Below are 19,231 nucleotides of genomic sequence, written 5' to 3'. Positions count from 1 at the left end.
ATGTAAGTGGAAAGCTGTCAGATCAGATATGGAGTCAAAGAAGACAAGATGAGTAAGATTCCCAAGAGTCACAGTTTATCAGAGCACCCAAAACTGACCAGCAGGCAAAATTACCATGTTTGTTATCCAACAGAAATTTCAAGGAGCACACAGAAATTCACCCATAGCCAAATGCACTGGTTCTAAAAGCAAAAGAATCTGAGCCCCAGGAAGGGTCAGTGGTGATGTGCTGGTCCAACAGCTTCATGTTCACAGCTCAGGACACTAAGGCTTCAGTGAGACACCCTGGGACATCTGCCCATGTAACTGGCACTTGCTCTCCAGTCCTAGCCTGTTCCCAGGAGGAGCTCCACAGCATTCTGAGAAGACTGCTGCAGAGTAGGGCCCAGTGCCAATGACCTCAGGAAAGGCAACACTGAGGGCAGCAAAGAAATCAGATGTAATTTATATTTAATTCTATTCTAATTCCATTCCAAGGGAATACAGAGGGAGAAATAGATGCTTTAGTGAGAAGAATATTTTTCATCCTACTTTAACCCCACTTTAGAATCAAATCTGGCATGGCATCAAAAAACACTCTTAGGTATAGATTCATGACACTCTGGAGTGTGGAGCAAGGAGAAGGGAGATGAGTCGGGGCAGGGGGAGTGCAGTGATTGCTCTTTCGTCTTTAATGAAGAGAAGTCTGAATAACTGTGGATCTGCATAATGGAATTTCTCTGTACTGGGATACAGACAAGAGCTGAAAATCCTTAAAGAGGATTTCTAACCTGAGATGTTTCCGGCTTCCATATGCCTTTCTCTTTGCTACCTTGAATAGATTCAGGATGTTTCTGGTTTTTGAAAGAGGAAACAGGGTGGTCTTTTTTCACTACTCTCTTTTTCTCTTGTACCTTCAAAAGAAAAAAAAAATACCAAATATCCATCAAATGTCTTAGAAATTTTAAGGAAAAATCATAGTGCAAAAAACAATCCTGGCTTCTGAGTTTTAAAAATACTTTCTCAAATGAGGGCTGAACCAACTCAAAGGAGGCATTTCAGAAACAGCATTCTAAAGACTGTGACTGTCACAAGAATCCTCTCTATGATAAAAAGAAAATAGAGTGCTTACAAAAACCTACTGGGGCTGGGGGAGAAAATGACATACAGAGGCTAAAACTCAGACTCAAAGCTTTGCACCTGAAAGGCACAAATATTTAGTCACCACAGTGTATGCAATGGTCTTTCAATCAACCATTTAAACAAACAGATCTGTAGTGCAGTCAGAGAAACTAGATTGTTACACATTAACAATGAACAATGTTTTATGTTAGTTTAGGGAACATAAGATAGGGAACACCACAAACTAAGCATTGCATCCTCCATCCACGCTCCCCTTGGCATGTTATTTGCCATTCCCTTACTAGGAAGCACCACGACTCTCTGAGGATTTTCCTTAATCACCTCAGTGATTAGTTTCCTTTCCCATAACCTTTCCCACACAACCCAGTACTGAGAACAAAAGGCTGATACCAAAGGCTGGGACTTGGCAGAGCTGAAAAGATCATCATCTTCATCATCCCCAAACAGGCTCCCAACACTTGGCTCTAACAACTAGAATAAACAAGACTCAGGTTCAATATCCAAAGGAAAACTATTTACAAAGAGAACTAGGTGAGCTGTTGAGACAGTAGCCAATACAGTAACAAAGCCATATGTGGAGAACCCTTTAGAACTGACCTTGGTTTTTTTGGTGCCAGCAAAAAGGTCAACATCTGGGTCATTGTCCTTTTGGAGCTTGTGGCTGAAAAGGAGCTCTTCATCCTGGAAGACACCTGTGCTCTTGGGGCGGGCATCAGGATCATGGCCCTGGGAATAGCAGGGAAGGTCATGTGTGATAAGAGTTCTAAGAGCTCATCTCAAGGAAGTTACACATGTAAAGATGGACATAACAAAGATGTCCCTATAGCTGTATTATATTAGCAGAAGGCTGGCCACAGCCTAAAGACCACTCTGTAAGGGAATGAAGCACTAACAAAATGGAATACTACGGAGCTACCAAAAATAACAGAAAATATATTTATAAATACAAAGTTTTATATATATATATATATATATATTTGTACACATAGGTTTAGTGATAATCTTTCCAGATTATATATATTATATAAACCTTGTATAGTATCTGAAATTTTTATTAGAAAAACAGTCCAGGCCAGGCATGGTGGTTCATGACTGTAATCCCAGCACTTTGGGAAGCTGAGGTGGGCGGATAATGAGGTCAGGAGATTGAGACCATCCTGGCCAACATGGTGAAACCCCATCTCTACTTAAAATACAAAAATTAGCCAGGCGTGGCGGCACATGCCTGTGGTCCCAGCTACTCAGGAGGCTGAGGCAGAAGAATCGCTTGAACCCAGGAAGCGGAAGTTGCAGTGAGCTGAGATTGTGCCACTGCACTCTAGCCTGGGGACAGAGCAAGACTCTGTCGCAAAAAAAAAAGAAAGAAAAACAATCCATTAGTTCCATAATGAGAAACATTTTGGAGATTAAAAAACACACAATTGAATGAGTTCGAGACAGCAGCTGACTCAACCACAAACTACATAAGTGGTCAAATATGTATCCCTCACCTGTAAGCACTGTAGGCCAAAGACCTGGCATGGTGTGACCACAAGCCTTCCCATGCCTATCCATCACTTCTGTCCTACTTTCAGACTCCAAGCGAGTCCCTTTTTGTTTACTAGATCTCTAATATTTAAAATCAATGTTATTGGTCTGATAATATAATGCTCCAGACCTGACATTCTAAAATTCATCCCTATTTCTTTAGTATCACAGCCACAGACTAAAACTTAACAAAAAGGCCAGGCTTGGTGGTTCACGCCTGTAATCTCAGCACTTTGGGAGGCTGAGGTGGGCAGATCACCCTAGGCCAGGAGTTTGAGACCAGCCTGGTGAACATGGTGAAACCCCACCTCTACTAAAAATACAAAAATTAGCTGGGCATGGTGGTGTGTACCTGTGGTCCCAGATACTTGGGAGGCTGAGGCAGGAGAATCCTAGAACCTGGGAGGCGGAGGCTCCAGTGAGCCAAGATCACATTATTGCACTCCAGCAAGAGAATGAGACTCCATCTCAAAAAAAAAAAAAAAAAACTACCCAAAAACTGACTTCTGACAAAATAAATCACATTAACACTAAATATTATTGTTATATATAAAAATGAGTTCAGGCCGGGTGCGGTGGCTCACGTCTGTAATCCCAGCATTTTGGGAGGCCGAGGTGGGTGGACCACGAGGTCAAGAGAGGAAGACCATCCTGGCCAACATGGTGAAACCCCATCTCTACTAAAAATACAAAAATTAGCTGGGCGTGGCAGCATGCGCCTGTAGTCCCAGCTACTCAGGAGGCTGAGGCAGGAGAATTGCTTGAACCCAGGAGGTGGAGGTTGCAGTGAGCTGAGATTGTGCCACAGCACTCCAGCCTGGCGCCTGGCAACACAGCAAGATTCTGTCTCAAAAAACAAAAAAAATGAGTTTAACACAGTAAGTAAGGTTAAATGTTTCACAACCATGGAAAAACATCACAAAACCATACACAGTAAGAGACTGGGAGAAAATATATCAAATTAATCATATTCACTGTGTGCAGCTCTCATTTATAAATAGGGTTACAGTATAACAAAAAAATTCATAAAACAGTTTTTTGTAGAAATAAACAGACTATTTCTTCAGTTTGATCTATAAAAAGGATTGGCAATCTATGACCTGTCAACCTGGTTTAACATCGCCATTGAGATCAAATTCATATACCATAAAATTTACCCATTTACCATGTAAAATTCAATGATTTTTTTAGTATATTCAGATTTGTGTAACCACCACAATCTAAGTTAGAACATTCTCATCATCCCCAAAAGAAACCCCAAACCATTAGCAGTAACTATCTATTCCTGCTCACCGCCACTCCCAGCCCCCAGCACCGACTAATCTACTTTCTGTCTTCATGGATATGTCTAATCTGGACATTTCATATAAATGGAATCACATGTGTGGGTCCTTCATGACTGGCTTATTTCATTTAGAATGTTTTCAAGGTTCATTCATGTTGCAGCATGCATCAGTACTTAGCCTTTTTTTTATTACCAAATAATATTCCATTGTATGGAAATACTATATTATGTTTCACCATTGTTTCCATCTTTTGGCTATCATGAATAATGCTGCTGAGAACAATCATATTCAGGTTTTGTGTGAACATATGTTTTTATTTCTCTTGGATATATACCTAGGAATGAAATTCCTGGATATGTCATAACTCTATGTTATAAGAATTTGAAGAACAGCAAACTGTTTTCAAAGTGGTTGTGCCATTCCACATCTGCAGCAGTAAGGAATGAGGATTTTCATTTTTCCACATCCTTACCAACACTCGTTACTTTCCTTTGTTTATTATACTCCTCTTCCTGGGTATGAAGTGGTATGTCACTGTGGTTTTGACTTCCCTGATGCTGAGCATTTTTTCATATGCTTTTTGGCCATTTGTGTATCCTCTTTGTATATCTCTATATCCATTTGTGTATCTCTATTCAGACCTCTGTCCTATTTTTTTAAAACAGGATCTCATTCTGTCACTCAGCCTAAAGTATAGAGATATGATCACAGCCCACCGTAGCGTTGAACTCCTAGGCTCAAAGGACTCTTCCACCTCAACTTCCCAAGGAGACAGAACTATAGGACCATACCCCCATGCCTGGCTAATATTATAAATTTTTCTTAGAAACACTGTTTTGCTATGTTGCCCAGGCTGGTCTCAAACTCTTGGCCTAAAGCAGTCCTCTTGGCCTGGTCTCCCAAAGTGCTGGTGTTACAGGCATGAGCCATAACGCCTGGCCTATCCCTTCTTTCATCTGGGGTACCTGTCTTGTTATTATTGACTTATAAGTCTTTTACATATTCTGGATCTAAGTCCTTTATCAAATACATGATTTGCAAATCTTTTCTCCCATTTTGTGAGTGGTCATTTGATTTTCCAAATGGTGCCCTTTGAAGCACAATGTTTTTCATTTTAATAAAGTCCAATTTGGCAATTTTTGTCACTTGTGCTTTTGCTGTCTTATCTAAGAAGGCTTTGCCTAATCCAAGGTCATGATGATTTACTCATATATTCTTTAGATTCTAAAAGTTGTATAGTTTTAGGTCTTATATTTGGATCTTACAATGGATCTAAGTTTATTTACTAATGGTCCAACTTCATTCTTTTGAATGTAGATAATCAGCATCCTGGCACATCTGCTGAAAACACTAGTCTGTCCCCATTGAAATATCTTGGCACCTTAACCAACTGACTGTAAATGCTAGGGTTTATTTCTAGACTCTCAATTCTACTTCACTGATCCACATATTTTAACCTTATGCCAATACCACCCTGTCTTAAAGTTAAGTTTTGAAATCAGGAAGTGATTTCAAAGTGAAATCAGGAACCAAGTCTTCTAACTTGGTTCTTCCTTTTCAAGAGTATAGGTCCCTTGCACTTCCATAAAAATTTTAGGATCAGCCTGTCCATTTCTGCAAAAACCAAGCTGGAATTTTGATAGAGAGTACATTACATCGATTTGGGAAGGAAGTATTGCCACCTTATCAATATTAACGCTTCTGGTCCATAAACACAAGATGTCTTTCCATCTAATTTAGGTCTTTAATTTCTTTCATTTTTTTGTAGCTTTTACTGTACTTTTGTTAAATTTATACCTAAATATTTTGCCATTCTTCATATCACTGTTTTAAAAAAACAGATTTCTTAATTTCATTCACAAGCTAGTAATTGCTTGTGAAAGTCACTACTAGTAGGCTGGGCATGGTGGATCATACCTGTAATCTCAGCACTTTGGGAAGCCAAGGCAGGCGGATGACCTGAGGTCAACTGTTTGCAATCAGCCTAGCCAACATGGTGAAACCCTGTCTCTACTAAAAATATAAAAATTAGCTGGGCATGGTGGCGAGTACCTGTAATCCCAGCTACTTGGGAGGCTGAGGCAGGAGAATGACTTGAACCTGGGAGGCGTAAGTTGCAGTGAGCCGAGATCACGCCATTGTACTCCAGCCTGGGCGACAAGAGCGAAACGCCGTCTCAAGAAAAAAAATGTTACTACTAGTAACTTTCATAAGCTAGTTAACTGTTCATTACTAGCTTACAGAACTACGATTGATTTTCACATACTGATCTTACATTCTGCAATCTTAATGAATTTAGTTAGTTCCTATAGTCTTTTTGTAGATTCCTTAAGATGTTCTATATAAAAGATCATACAATCTGCAAATACAGATTGCTTTACTTCACTTCTTCCTTTCCAATCTGAATGCCTTTTCTTCATTTTCTCACCTAAATGCCCTGCTTAGAATCCCCAGTATGAGGCTGATTAGAATTGCCAAGAGTGGACATCATTGTGTAATTCATGATCTTAGGATTGAAAAGCATGCACTCTTTCACCATTAAGTATGATGTCAGCCGTGGGATTTCACAGATGCCCTTTATCAAGTTCATTAAGTTCCCTCCTATGCCTAATTTACTGAGTGTTTTTATCATGAAAAGGTTTGGGTTTTATTAAATGCTTTTTCTGCATCTGTTGAGATGATCATGTTCCTTTTAATTCTGTATTTTATTGATACAGTGTATTATATCCATTGATTTTTAGATGTTCAGCCAGTCTTGCATTCCAGAGATAAATCCCACTTCTCATGGTGTGCAATCCTTTTTATATTTTTGCTGGATTGGGTTTAGCAGTATTTTGTTGAGGATTCTGGCATCTACATTCATTAAGGGTATCTATAGTTTTCTGGTGATGTCTCTGCCTAGTTTCAGTATCAGGGTCATACTAACCTCACAGAATGAACATCACCTACTTTTATTAATAAAATTTATTGGAACACAGTCATGCCCAACCATCTTCATGTTTCCTAGGGCTGCTTTCATGCTATTAATGGCAGAGCTAGGCAGTTATGAGAGAGCCCATATGATCTACAAAAGCTAAAATAGTCATTATATGACGCTTTACAGAAAGAGTCTGTTGACATCTGGTCAGTATGAAAGGTTCATCTACAACACATATTTCTTAAAGTGAATGTTAGAAATACTTAACTGTACAGATTCAGCCTAACTTCTTTTTCCTGTTGCTTATATCCCATAACTGGCCAAGGGGCAAAGCTTTGCTAGAAGGAACAACAAGGTCTGTAAATTCCAGAAGAGGTGGGTAAAATTCTAATCCCCTATCCTAACATTGCTACTTGAGGTAAGAGTTCTTGATTAAAATTCCCAAATATATAAATGACTGCAGAGAATCATTAACATGCTGCACTGAAGGCTACGATTCCTTTAGTAACTCACATGACAGAATGATCACCATGAGATGAGAGTCTTTTATCTCGTCTAGAGATTTGAACCACTACTGCTTTTTGCTCACCTTTCCTACTTCTTTCTGTGGAGCTTGGATAGTGTTTTGATCTTCCATTTTATCATCTTCCTCATCAAACAAGCTAAGAACAGTTTTGGTTCTAGCCTTGGTTCCTTTGTCCAATGGGGATGATGAAGAAAATAAATCAGAATGTTTGACTGCTTCCTGAGCAGATCTGGTCAAAAGTCCTTCCTGAAAATGAAAATAATAGGGGAAAGAAAATAAGTAACACTTGGAAATACAAATCCTACATGGAGCCTGCCAAGCTTCTTATTAATTCAGTAACTGCCACATTTGCATGATTCAAGGTACACCGAATCACATTTGCTCCCAAGTAACAAAACACTGAGGTCAGTTCTTGATTGGCTGTTCTAAGAGACAGTTTTATACAATCATCCATAGCCAAAGATAATTTTTCCAAGCAGTTTAAGACCATAGGTCCCTCTCTCCTACCAAGTGACAGGACAGCTAAAATCCTGATGCACACTGGTTGCTCATGAGCTAGGAAGAACTTCTAAGTGGCAAAGATAACACAAATGCCAATCATTGGGAGTGGACCATGAATTCCTAGCATTTAATACATAAGCTCCAAGGAGGAAATCTAAAGGGCAAAATCAGACCCTTGAATTGCAGAAGGCTTTACACTGTATATGCAATTCAAGAAGAATCTCTAAAATAATTCTAAAGTAGCACATTTCACGTAAGACACAATTGATTATGAGGTACATCCCAATTTCAGAGTACCCAAACTATTCAAAAAATGCTTCTTTGAAGAAACACATAATTTATAACATAGTGGGTACCATGTGCAAGGTAATATGCCAAGTACTACAGATAAAATGGTGAGCAAAACAAATCTGGCCCAATCTGCAAGGGGCTTACACTCAGTGAGGGAGAAGGCAGTACAGCAACCAGTCAGTCAAGTGTGGACCACAACCGGAATAGGACTGGGGTCCACACACAGCCACTGGGAAGAGAATGTCACACAGGAACACAGGTACAAATAAAATGCTAGTATCACTGTTAGCTCCAAGGAGCCTCAGCAGGAAATGCAAATGCAAAGCTCTTCACACAGGCTCTGGGAGATACTAGACCTAAGCAGCTGGACACACAGCATATAAGAAAAGTTAGAGAAAGAGAGGAGGCATATAGAGACTGAAGGCAACCACACGGCTGAATGGCCAGGCATAGCCAGCAGCATTACCCACAGTCTTCCTGCAAAAGATGGCAGAACTGTCCAGGACATGAAAGCTAGTGTTTTAGAAAGAGTACAGATTTTACTCTACTCTGTAATTCCTTGCCAACACCATCTAAAAGTAAAAGGATGCTGGGCCAGGCATGGTGGTTCACACTTGCAATCCCAGCACTCTGGGAGGCCAAGGTAGGCAGATCACAAGGTCAAGAGATTGAGACCATCCTGGCCAACATGGTGAAATCCCGTCTCTACTAAAAACATGAAAATTAGCCAGTCATGGTGGCGCACACCTGTAGTTCCAGCTACTCAGGAGGCTGAGACAGGAGAATCCCTTGAACCTGGGAGGTAGAGGTTGCAGTGAACCCAGATCTCGCCACTGTACTCCAGCCTAATGACAGAGTGAGAATTTGTCTCAAAAAAAAAAAAAGTAGAAGGATGCTAACTAACATCTCCTTAAAACTGACTTTTTTTTTTTTTTTTTTTTCTGAGACAGAGTCTTGCTCTTTTGCCAGGCCGGAGTGCAGTGGCATGATCTCGACTCATTGCAACTTCCGTCTCCTGTATTCAAGTGATTCTCCTGACTCAGCCTCCTGAGTAGCCAGGACTACAGGCATGCGCCACCACACCTGGCTAATTTTTTGTATTTTAGTAGAGATGGGGTTTTACCATGGCCAGAATGGTCTCAATATCCTGACGTCATGATCTGCCCACCTTAGCCTCCCACAGTGCTGGGATTACAGGCATGAGCCACCATGCCCAGCCTAAAACTGACATTTAAATTCAAGTACAGCTGTGGACCAAAGGAGAACCAAGGGTAACAGGAACGCTGCACAGAAGAGAACAAGTTAGAAAGGCAATGATGCTATGACATGACAGTAACTGCAGAGACAGTGGCAGGCACAACACAGTGTACATGTGTCCTGTAGAAGGACCAGGAGGAAAGACCCTGCAGAGGCTTCCTGCACCGTGGGGACACAGACTGCTTGTCTGTGTTTTCAAATCTGTCTACAAATGGGCCATTTATTTTCTGTGGTCAAAAAACTTAAGGGGTTGTGTGTGTTTAAAACAACATATGAGAGACAAATGTATTCAAATATACAAGAGACAAATGTATTCAAATATACAAGAGAAAAAAGTCTACCTTTTCTGACTCAGCCACATCAGTTCTCCCAAATTCTGATGATTCCTTGGCACTGTCAACCTTCTTATCCACAGGCTTCCCTCCAAGTGGTGCCTCCTTCTCTTCTTCATCGCTAAACAGCAAAGGCGGTGCCTCAGAGACAGTCTCTTTTTTCTACCAAAAGAAGAGTACACAACGTCCACAACAATAAAAAAGTGTGTCTGATCAGCATGGCCATATTCAGAACAAGCCCAAACCATCCTCTTAGGGCTTCAGCTAAATGTGGTGGTGGAAGAGAAGACAGGATAGTGAGGACGGCACCAAAAGGGAGAAGCAACAAATATCACCACCCAGGACTTATGGACAGGGTACTTCACGCATCACCTGCATCTGTCTGCTTGTGTCTGTCAACCCCTATGCCTCCCTCACTCAGATCCTTACCTCTGCCATCAGACGATTATGAGTCTCTCTCTCTGTCTCACTCCTGTTATATTTCAACTAGAAGACATCATCCAGAGTTGTCTTGATAAAACAAAACACCTACTGGATCATGTCCTCTCCCACCTGAAACCTGCACTCCTTGAAGCAAATGACACTCAGCAGACACCCCATTATATCCCTCTACTCATGTGCTTGCTATTCCTTAAAGTCACTGCAAACTTTCAAACTTCCATACCACACTGCCCTCGATGTCCGTAGAAGCAAATCTTCCTCATCCTTCAAGCCCTGCTCAGATGTCACCCATGGTCTTTCTGTTCCCCTGTCAGTTGCTTTGTTGAATAAGCATAGTATTTATCTCTCTACCTGACCCTTCCTTGACTTTCTTCCTAACTAACAGCTAGCACACATCTGTTTATCCATTCATCTGAAAGGACTACACACTGTATTTCCATGGCCAGTCCCAGCATTTTACACCAACTCAGTGCCCAATACAAGTCTGCAAGCACTTGAGCCCATTTCTCATCTCATCTTATCAGGGAGGCAGGAATTTGAGGGACTAGGAAACTGAGGTTCATGACTTACCTGGAATTCATGGCATCTTTTGGGCAAGTGACTTATCAACAAGTTCTTGAGAAAAAAACTGAAGCTCTACTATAGTACACTATAGATACAAATCATACCATATGACACAAGAAAGTGTGCTTTGAGGCAATGCCTAAATCAAGTTAGAAAGGCAGATTTAGGAAACTAAGGAAGGGCATTGCTAATCATGACTTTAAAATGTGATGAAGGAAGAATGAACAGAGCAAGGGGATTTTCAGTTATTGTTAGGAAGAGATCATTAAAGTACAAAACCATTTGAACTGGAAGCTCATGAAGAATTTCAGAAGAGATAAGGCAACACTGAAATGATAAAAGGAAAAGGCTTTTGTGGAAAACGCTGGACTCACTGAAAACTACATAAAAATTCAATATAACTAGTTGATAAGGGAAATAAAAAGAGACTTAAGTACGGCAAATCATATTCTTCCTTCATATATAACTAAGGTCCTAAACCACAGAAAATGCTACCCAAAATACTAGTTTTAATTTTCTTGAAAACAAGCTAACTCTTCAACCTTGTCATGAAGTTTATTTTCTGTTTTTCTTTTTTTTGAGACGGAGTCTTGCTCTGCTCCCCCGGCTGGAGTGCAGTGGCACAATCTCGGCTCATTACAACCTCCATCTCCCAGGTTCAAGCAATTCTGCTGCCTCAGACCCCCTGGTAGCTGGGATTACAGGAATGTATCACTACGCCCAGCTAATTTTTGTATTTTTAGTAGAGATGGGGTTTCACTATGTTGGCCAGCCTGATCTCACACTCCTGACCTCAGGTGATCCATCTGCCTCAGCCTCCCAAAGTGTTGGGATTACAGGTGTGAGCCACCACACCTGGCCAAATTTACTTTCTTGATAGGTATCAGAAAATAAGGAAAGTATGAAGAAAAAAAAAATGTAATGGTCTAAAATGGCTGCATCTTGGCCATATGGATAATAGAAACTGGACCTATGAATGAAAGCTGAACCTCACCTGCAAGGCCAGAGCCTGTCAAATACTTCACTGACATGTACCGATTACAACCTGCCTATAGGATGAAACACAAAGGCAGCACAGAATCAACCATCCCTCTCCTGACCCTGAGTCCCCCTACGTACTCATTAGGGTAAAAGGCTAACGAGTAAGATATGTTAACCACATATTTACTTTATCTTATATACAGTGTCACTGAGCACCAATCAGGAGTGTTGAGGATGTCGCCTTTGTTTCACTGCCCCCTTCTTCCATTTTCTACGTAACAGAAATGTATACATGCTGTGTCTCGTGTGGCCCACTCCGGGACACGTTCTCAGTTTGTGCAGATCTCATTCTTGGGCTAGCAGTTCACAAGCTTGCCTCAGAACAAAACTCACATTACATTTCTTTAAGTTCTCCTGCCTCCTGTTTAATCTTTTGGTCAACATAGGCTTATAACTGAGTCAGATTTAATTTACACTAAAATATCTCTAAACAAAAAATATCTTTTATTTACTGTTGTCTAAAGATTATTGTATTTCACAAATAATCAAAAATGTGCAGACTATTCAGCTACTTAACTTGTGTGTCTTGACCTCTTGTTTTATTTAACAATCAAAATTACCATAGGTTGAAAGAAGTTTTACAGCTCCAGAGCCTGCAAAATTTATGGCTCATTTATCCCTCCAGCATAGGTTATAATTTACAAAGAAAAACCAATCAGATTTCCTGACTCCTTTAACTGTACAGCCACTAGATGTCCTCTAAGGGGGAGATGTAAGTACAGAGGACCCAAGCAAAGACCCAGGAGCCCCCAGAACGAGCAGCAGGGAGCCTAGGGCCCAGGGTGGGCAGTATGCTTGCCCAGGGCTCAGAGCTTCCGGTATAAGCTGTGTAACCCCATTTAACAGGAAGAGTCTTTTTCCATACCTCCTAGATATTTTTTGTTTGGAGTTTATTTTTAATTCCACAGTAATGTACAAGTGCCTTCTTTAAAAAGGCTTTAAAAATGCATTGGGAGTATGAAGTCCTCCATTCCATGCCTTTCCCTGGACATAATCACTGGTAACAATGTGCTGTCAATCCTTTCAGGCCTGTTTCTAGGCATTCATGTCTTTTTTTTTTTTTTTTGGCCTGCAGTATGTTTTCCATCCTATAAGCTCCACGTTGGGTTTTTTTCACCACTATATAGTATTCCATAGTCTAATTATACTAGGACCTGTGCAACCATTTCTCCACTGATGGAGTATAATGGCCTCAAAGTTCACGCATTTTGTAGCACATGTGAGAATTTCCTTCCTTTTTACTGATTGGCTAATATAAACCAGGACCAAAGTGTTAGTATTTGACATACACCCATAAAAGGAATGACTTTGCCTTAACCGGCCTAGTCTAATATTAGCAGAATTCCATGCCAATGGGGCCAATTCTCTTCTGAGACCCAGTTTCTTGTTCCTACACCTGACACTGAATGATGGCTTTGCACATGTGCTTCTTCTGTAGAATACTATTAATCAGAAGATGTCTTTTTGAAGCTAGGCAAATAAATTATTCCATAAGACTCAGCCTCCAAGGTTAGGTATGAAGAGCTGATTTGGGGAAGTACCACTATTGATGTAGCATAACCTCAAGGACATTTTCTGGGACTAAGCAATGAAAAATACCGTTGTTGCAGGAGGAACAGATGTGGGAGGAGAGCCAAACAGAGAGCCTCCGCTATCAGCATCGTCTTCAAAGAGGAGTGACACTCTCTGGGTCTTCTTTTGGCTATATAAACAAATAAAAGGCCAAATTAAGGAAAAGTGTGATAAAAATAACAAAAAACATAACAATGATATTCCTTCTAGACTGCACCTACAGGAACCCACCTACTACCCAAACACCCAAGCCATCAGCTGACCTTACACAGTTGAAAGCAAACAGGAAAGACCTTTGAAACAGATGAACTCTTTCTCCAGCAAATCACCAGCCTCTATCCCTTACACCTCAGACTGCCCCTTTCCTGTTACTATCCAGTGCAGGGGCACCAGCTGTTACCTCTGCAAGGCACACGATGCCTGAGCCTTCACAAGCAGAGGATTTTCTCTCACTTCCTATAGCACAAAAAGAACGAGAGTGGACACGCCTATTTTCAGAGTGGTCAGGAAGGTGGCTGCCAAGAGAGACCACAGAGGCTGGGACCAACTCTGAGAAATGAACCTGTGGCCTGGCTTCTATTTCTTTTTCTTAGTAGCTTTATTGAGACATAATTTACATACCATAAAATTCACACTTCATTTATTTTATTTTTAATATTTATTTTATTTTTTAAGATGGGGTATTGCTCTGTTGCCCAGGCTGGAGAGCAGCAGCACAATCATAGCTCACTGCAGCCTCAAATTCCTGAGCTCATGTGATCCTCCTGCCTTAGCTTCTTAAGTAGTTACGACGACAGGCACACACCACCATGCCTGGCTAATTTTTTTTACTTTTTTGGAGAGGTGATGTCTCTCTATGTTGCCCAGGCTGGTCTTAAACACCTGGCCTCAAGAGATCCTTCTTCCACTTGGCCTCCCAATCAGGATTACAGCCATGAGCCATCGCACCTGGCCAAATTCACCCTTTTAAAGTACACACTTCAGGGGTTTTTTAAAATATACTCATGGAGTTGTGCAACTATCATTACAACCTACATGCACAACATTGTCAAGACCCCAAAAAGAAATGCCATGCCCATGAGCAATCACTCTCCATTCCCCCTGCCCCATAGCCTCTGGCAACCACTTACCTACTTTATGTCTCTATGGTTTATCTATTCTGTACATTTCATATAAATGGAACAATACAGTATGTGGTTTTCTGGGACCGGCTTCTTTTAAGTAACATAAAATTTTCTAGGTTCATTCATGTTCTAGGATGCATCACTACTTTATCTTTTTTATTGCTGAAAAATAGTCCATCATATGGTTATACCTTTTGTTTATCCAGTCATCAGCTAATGGACATTTGGGTTGTTTACAATTTTGCCTGATATGACTAATGCTTCAATAAACACTCACGTATAAGCTTTTATATGAACAACTGATTTCATTTCTCTTATGAATATACATAGGAATGAAACTGTTGTGTCATATGGTGACTCTATGTTTAACATCTTGAGGAAATGCCCAACTGCTTTCCAAAGTGATTATGCCATTTTACATTCCACCAGCAGTGTATGAGTATGAGAGTTCTAATTCCGCCACATCCTCACCTAAACTTCTTATTGTGTGTATAAAGTTTCTTTTGAGATCTGATGAAAGGTATGAACTATTTTCCATACACAAAACTTGACAGACAACTTCAGAAACAATAGGAGGTAAGATGTATCTGGAGCAGAGAAAGCATTCCTGAAAGCCAGGTTTGGTGTGTGGCTGGAACCTGGACCCACAAACAAGATACGATTCAGACTGCCAGATTTATGACCTTATGTGGGGTGGGGGTAGGAGGCGCCCATGGAAACAAGCTAACCTCTATACAGTGTAGAAAATGCTCAGCTGGGGGATGGGGGCATGAAGGTGTAGCCATGTCCGCCCTGGGCTCCCTATTTCTTCTCTTTCTCATCTGTGTAAAGTTAGGGAAGGCTTCTTAACAGACAAGCCTTACACTGAGTTTTGAAAGAAGGTGGCCAGGCAAGATAGGAAGAAGAACGTCCCAGGAGAGAGCAACAAAAATAAAGGAATGTACTATTTCCTTGAACTCACGATGCTAACTGGTAACACCTGAGTGCTCAGAATGTGCCAGCTATTGTGCTAGGCATTTCACATTTAGATTCCATCTCACCGTCCCAAAAATCTGATGAGAGAAGTACTGTTTTTACTTTTGTTTAACAAATGAGAAAATTGAGGCACAGGGAAGTTAGGTAACTTGCCCAAGGTTATTCAGACAGGAATATAGAATCAGAATTTAATATCAAGTTTCCAGAGCCTATATTCTAAATCAGAGGCCAAAAGTGCATCCAAGTGTCAAATTACAGAAGCCTAATGTAGAAATGGTGACGTCTAACAAGATCCCAGTATTTGGAGACAGAAACGTGAAGTACTTCTGAATCTATCAAATGATGCTTAACCACACCAAAGCATAGGATTTACATGTCCAATCAGTTACTTCTTTCTGCTAATAACATTTAGTTGAATTTCAAAGTAATCATGTAAGGCTCTCAAAAGGAGAAAAACTATTTTCAGGGAAGTTATTCTGAACCCATAAGCTAATCTGGCAGCATGTTACATCAACCACAGCCCATGCTTACCCTGAATATCCTGCCAGCTTCAGTTCTAGCATTAATGTGGAGAGGCAAAGCTACAAGTTATCAACCCCTGGTGGGATATTGCACAGCTCTGCAGGGAACTTCCTCCTACTAGGATATGTTCAATGCTGAGCAGATTTCTATCCAAATGACAAATTTTTAAATAACTCTGACTGAACTTGACATTCTTTAGAGTAGCCCAGAGAAAAATCACAAATGAAAGATACCAAACTATACTCAAACCCCTGACAAACAAAGAAAAATAGTAATTTTCTTTTGAGATGGAGTCTCACTCTGTCTTTCAGGTTGGAGTGCAGTGGCATGATCTCAGCTCACTGCAACCTCCACCTCCCTGGTTCAAGCGATTCTCCTGCCTCAGCCTCCCAAGTAGCTGGGGCTATAGGCACGTGATACCACATCCAGCTCATTTTGTTGTATTTTTAGTAGAGACAGGATTTCACCATGTTAGCCAGCATGGTCTCAGTCTCCTGACCTGGTGATCTGCCCGCCTCAGCTTCCCAAAGTGCTGGTATTACAGGTGTAAGCCACTACGCCTGGCCAAAAAAGAATATTTTAAGATTAAAAAAAAATAATAATGGGGGTAGAAATCAAATAAGATCCATGAAGACAAATATTTCTGGGTACTGAGAGAAAAGATCGTGCGAGTGAAAAGCAAAGACATTCTCACTGGCACAAAGACTATGTGATCCATGATTAGCAACCATCCGAGGAACTGGCTTGCACATCAAATTCCTTTTATTGTTACCACAGACAAGAAGTGAGGGATTCCTTACGATGACTATCTCACCCTATCTCACCTGTCCTTAGCAATGGCAAACAGATCATCTTCATCATCTTCCTCAAAGAGACTGGTCTTTTTCACAGCTTTGGCCTCCTGGCCCTGGAGGGTCCCAGAATCCTTGCGTTCTCCTTTTGACCTGCTGTCAGATGCCGAGTGGGTCTGTGAAGCAGGAATATTCCACTGGTCCTTAAAACATAAAATATATATGAAAGTCCAATGGCAATTTATATTATAAAACATGGGGAGTAAAATAAAACTTATATTTGTTAAACTAAGTTGTATTTAAACTAAGTATTAAACTTAGTTCATCAGTCTTGAAGAAAGCTCATGCTAAGACTTTTTTTTGAACTCAACTCTAGACAGCTGGGTTCTCTGACCTCACAGAACTTCTCATGATTTCCTCCTCCAACACCTGCCACGGTGTCTTTTCCCACTATGGTTCTGCACTGTTTTAGGATAAGCAACTTGTCTATTTCAGGGGATCAACATTAATTATAGAGGTGTTAAGAAGTAAGAGGAATGTAAAAATATCAAGAACTCAAGAACTTCCAACTCCAGAGAAGAATGATATTTTAATTTTAAAAATCCTAAAGTAGATTGAAAAAAAAAAAAAAGTGTGAAAAGCTCAGGCAACACACATGTAAACAAGATACAATGAAAAACTGCTAGTAATCCTTTTACCACAAAAGCCTGAATGTGGCCTTTAGAAAGCATTTAAGGAAATTCCACTCGACTATGCTCATACCCCTTCAAATCAAAGAATTCCAAAGCACTTGCATAAGTGCTCCTGATCTCTGGAGTCTAGAGTCTTGGAAATCAAAGTGAGGTCAACAAGCCAGCAGCAAAGTATTCAGAATTTCAGGCCCTACCCCTACTTTCTGAATCAGAATCTGCATTTCACAGGATGTCCAGGTGACTTCTTAAACATTAAGGTTTGAGAAGTGGTCCTCAATGTTTAGCAGTGACTAAATGATGGAATCCACTAGAGTGTCACAAAACTCCAATGACAAGGCTGTATCCCGAACCAATTAATTCAGAGTCTCTGGAGCTGGGATCTACTGTCAGCACTCTTTGGGTCTTTTTTTTAAATTTTTTTTGAGACGGAGTCCCGCTCTGTTGCCCAGGTTGGAGTGCAGTAGCGCAATCTCTGCTTACCACAACCTCCGCTTTCCAGGTTCAAGTGATTCTCCTGCCTCAGCCTCCTGAGTAGCTGGAATTACACGCATGCACCACCACGATGGGATAATTTTTGTATTTTTAGTAGAGACAAGGTTTTGTCATGTTGGCCAGGCTGGTCTTAAACTCCTAACCTCTGGTAATCCGCTCATCTCGGCCTCCCACAGTGCTGGGATTACAGGTGTGAGCCACCTCGCCCAGCTCGACAGCACTCTTTAAAGTTCCCCATGGATCCCAGTGAGCAATCAATTGAGTCTTTGTTTTAGGACAAGCTTGTCCAACCCGTGGCCCATAGGCCACATGCAGCCCAGGACGGCTTTGAATATGGCCCAAAACAAATTTGTAAACTTTCTTAAAACATTACGGGATTTATGTACGGACCCCCTTTTTTAGCTCATCAGCTATTGTTAGTGTTAGCGTATTTTATGAGTGACCAAAGAATTCTTTTTCTTTCAGTGTGGCCCTTGGAAGCCAAAAGATTGGATGCCCCGGTTCTAGAACCTTGGTTATCCTTCCTCTGCATGTCTTTTTGCTACCAGCTTTGGCTAATGTTTTTATTTTCCCTGAACCACTATAATACTAGGAGCAATTCTGCTGATGTCTGGCTATTACTACATGGGGAACAACTACTAACAATGTTTAAAAGAAAAAACTGGTAATCCATCATAAACTCATACATTTGAGTAGAAAAAGCAAATTATATATGCTTGGGAGTTCTTTGATTTGGGGGTGTGAGCATAGCTGGGTGTGATTTCCTTAAATGCTTTCTAAAGGCCAGACTCAGACTTTTGTGGTAAACGGATCACTAGCAGTTTTTCTTTGTGTCTTGTTTACATGTGTGTTGCATAGGCTTTTAATACTTTTTCTTTGCAATCTGCTTTGGAATTTTTAATTTACTTTCAATAAGAACATGAACATATCTATGACTTATCTGTCCACTTCACCTCCTCATAATCTGCATACGATATTAAAATAAAGAGGAATTATTATAACACAGGAAGATTTTTAATGTTCAGGATTTTTAATATCATTAAAGTCTTTTTCTGCACAGCTAAATCTGATTCCCTGCTACTAAATCTGATTGAGTGAGCAGCTAAACCATATTCATAACTGACTTTGGTAATATCTATCCAGATCACAAAATATTAAGACTCCTTAAAAAAAAAAAAAGTTTAACCTGCATAAGTTACTCCTACCATGTCTAACTATAGTTCTAAATTAATGAAACACAGTAGTTATTTTTTTTTTT

General features: G+C 40.5%; 1 protein-coding gene across 9 annotated transcripts in view; it reads right to left on the bottom strand.

Annotated features, from left to right (window-relative positions):
• The window catches only part of WASHC2C (WASH complex subunit 2C), a 65,673-nt gene that overhangs the window by 6,531 nt on the left and 39,911 nt on the right, over positions 1-19,231 (bottom strand). For 5 of the 9 annotated variants that reach the window (XM_017518774.2, XM_017518777.2, XM_017518782.2 and 2 more), the window contains 7 exons: positions 16,823-16,992; positions 13,405-13,507; positions 9,769-9,921; positions 7,442-7,624; positions 1,720-1,848; positions 1,513-1,593; positions 771-893 (listed from right to left, as the gene is read on the bottom strand). In XM_017518774.2, the coding sequence (XP_017374263.1) occupies positions 771-893; positions 1,513-1,593; positions 1,720-1,848; positions 7,442-7,624; positions 9,769-9,921; positions 13,405-13,507; positions 16,823-16,992 (942 nt within the window). The remainder of the gene's footprint in view (positions 1-770; positions 894-1,512; positions 1,594-1,719; positions 1,849-7,441; positions 7,625-9,768; positions 9,922-13,404; positions 13,508-16,822; positions 16,993-19,231) is intronic. The other 4 variants (XM_017518781.2, XM_017518783.2, XM_017518780.2 and 1 more) reach the window with 2 other exon arrangements.

The sequence above is a fragment of the Cebus imitator genome, unplaced genomic scaffold (assembly GCF_001604975.1).
Source record: "Cebus imitator isolate Cc_AM_T3 unplaced genomic scaffold, Cebus_imitator-1.0 Scaffold704, whole genome shotgun sequence".
Classification (NCBI taxonomy): domain Eukaryota; kingdom Metazoa; phylum Chordata; class Mammalia; order Primates; family Cebidae; genus Cebus; species Cebus imitator.
The sequence above is the reverse complement of the archived record's forward strand: the minus strand, read 5'-3'. Positions and strand labels throughout refer to the sequence as shown.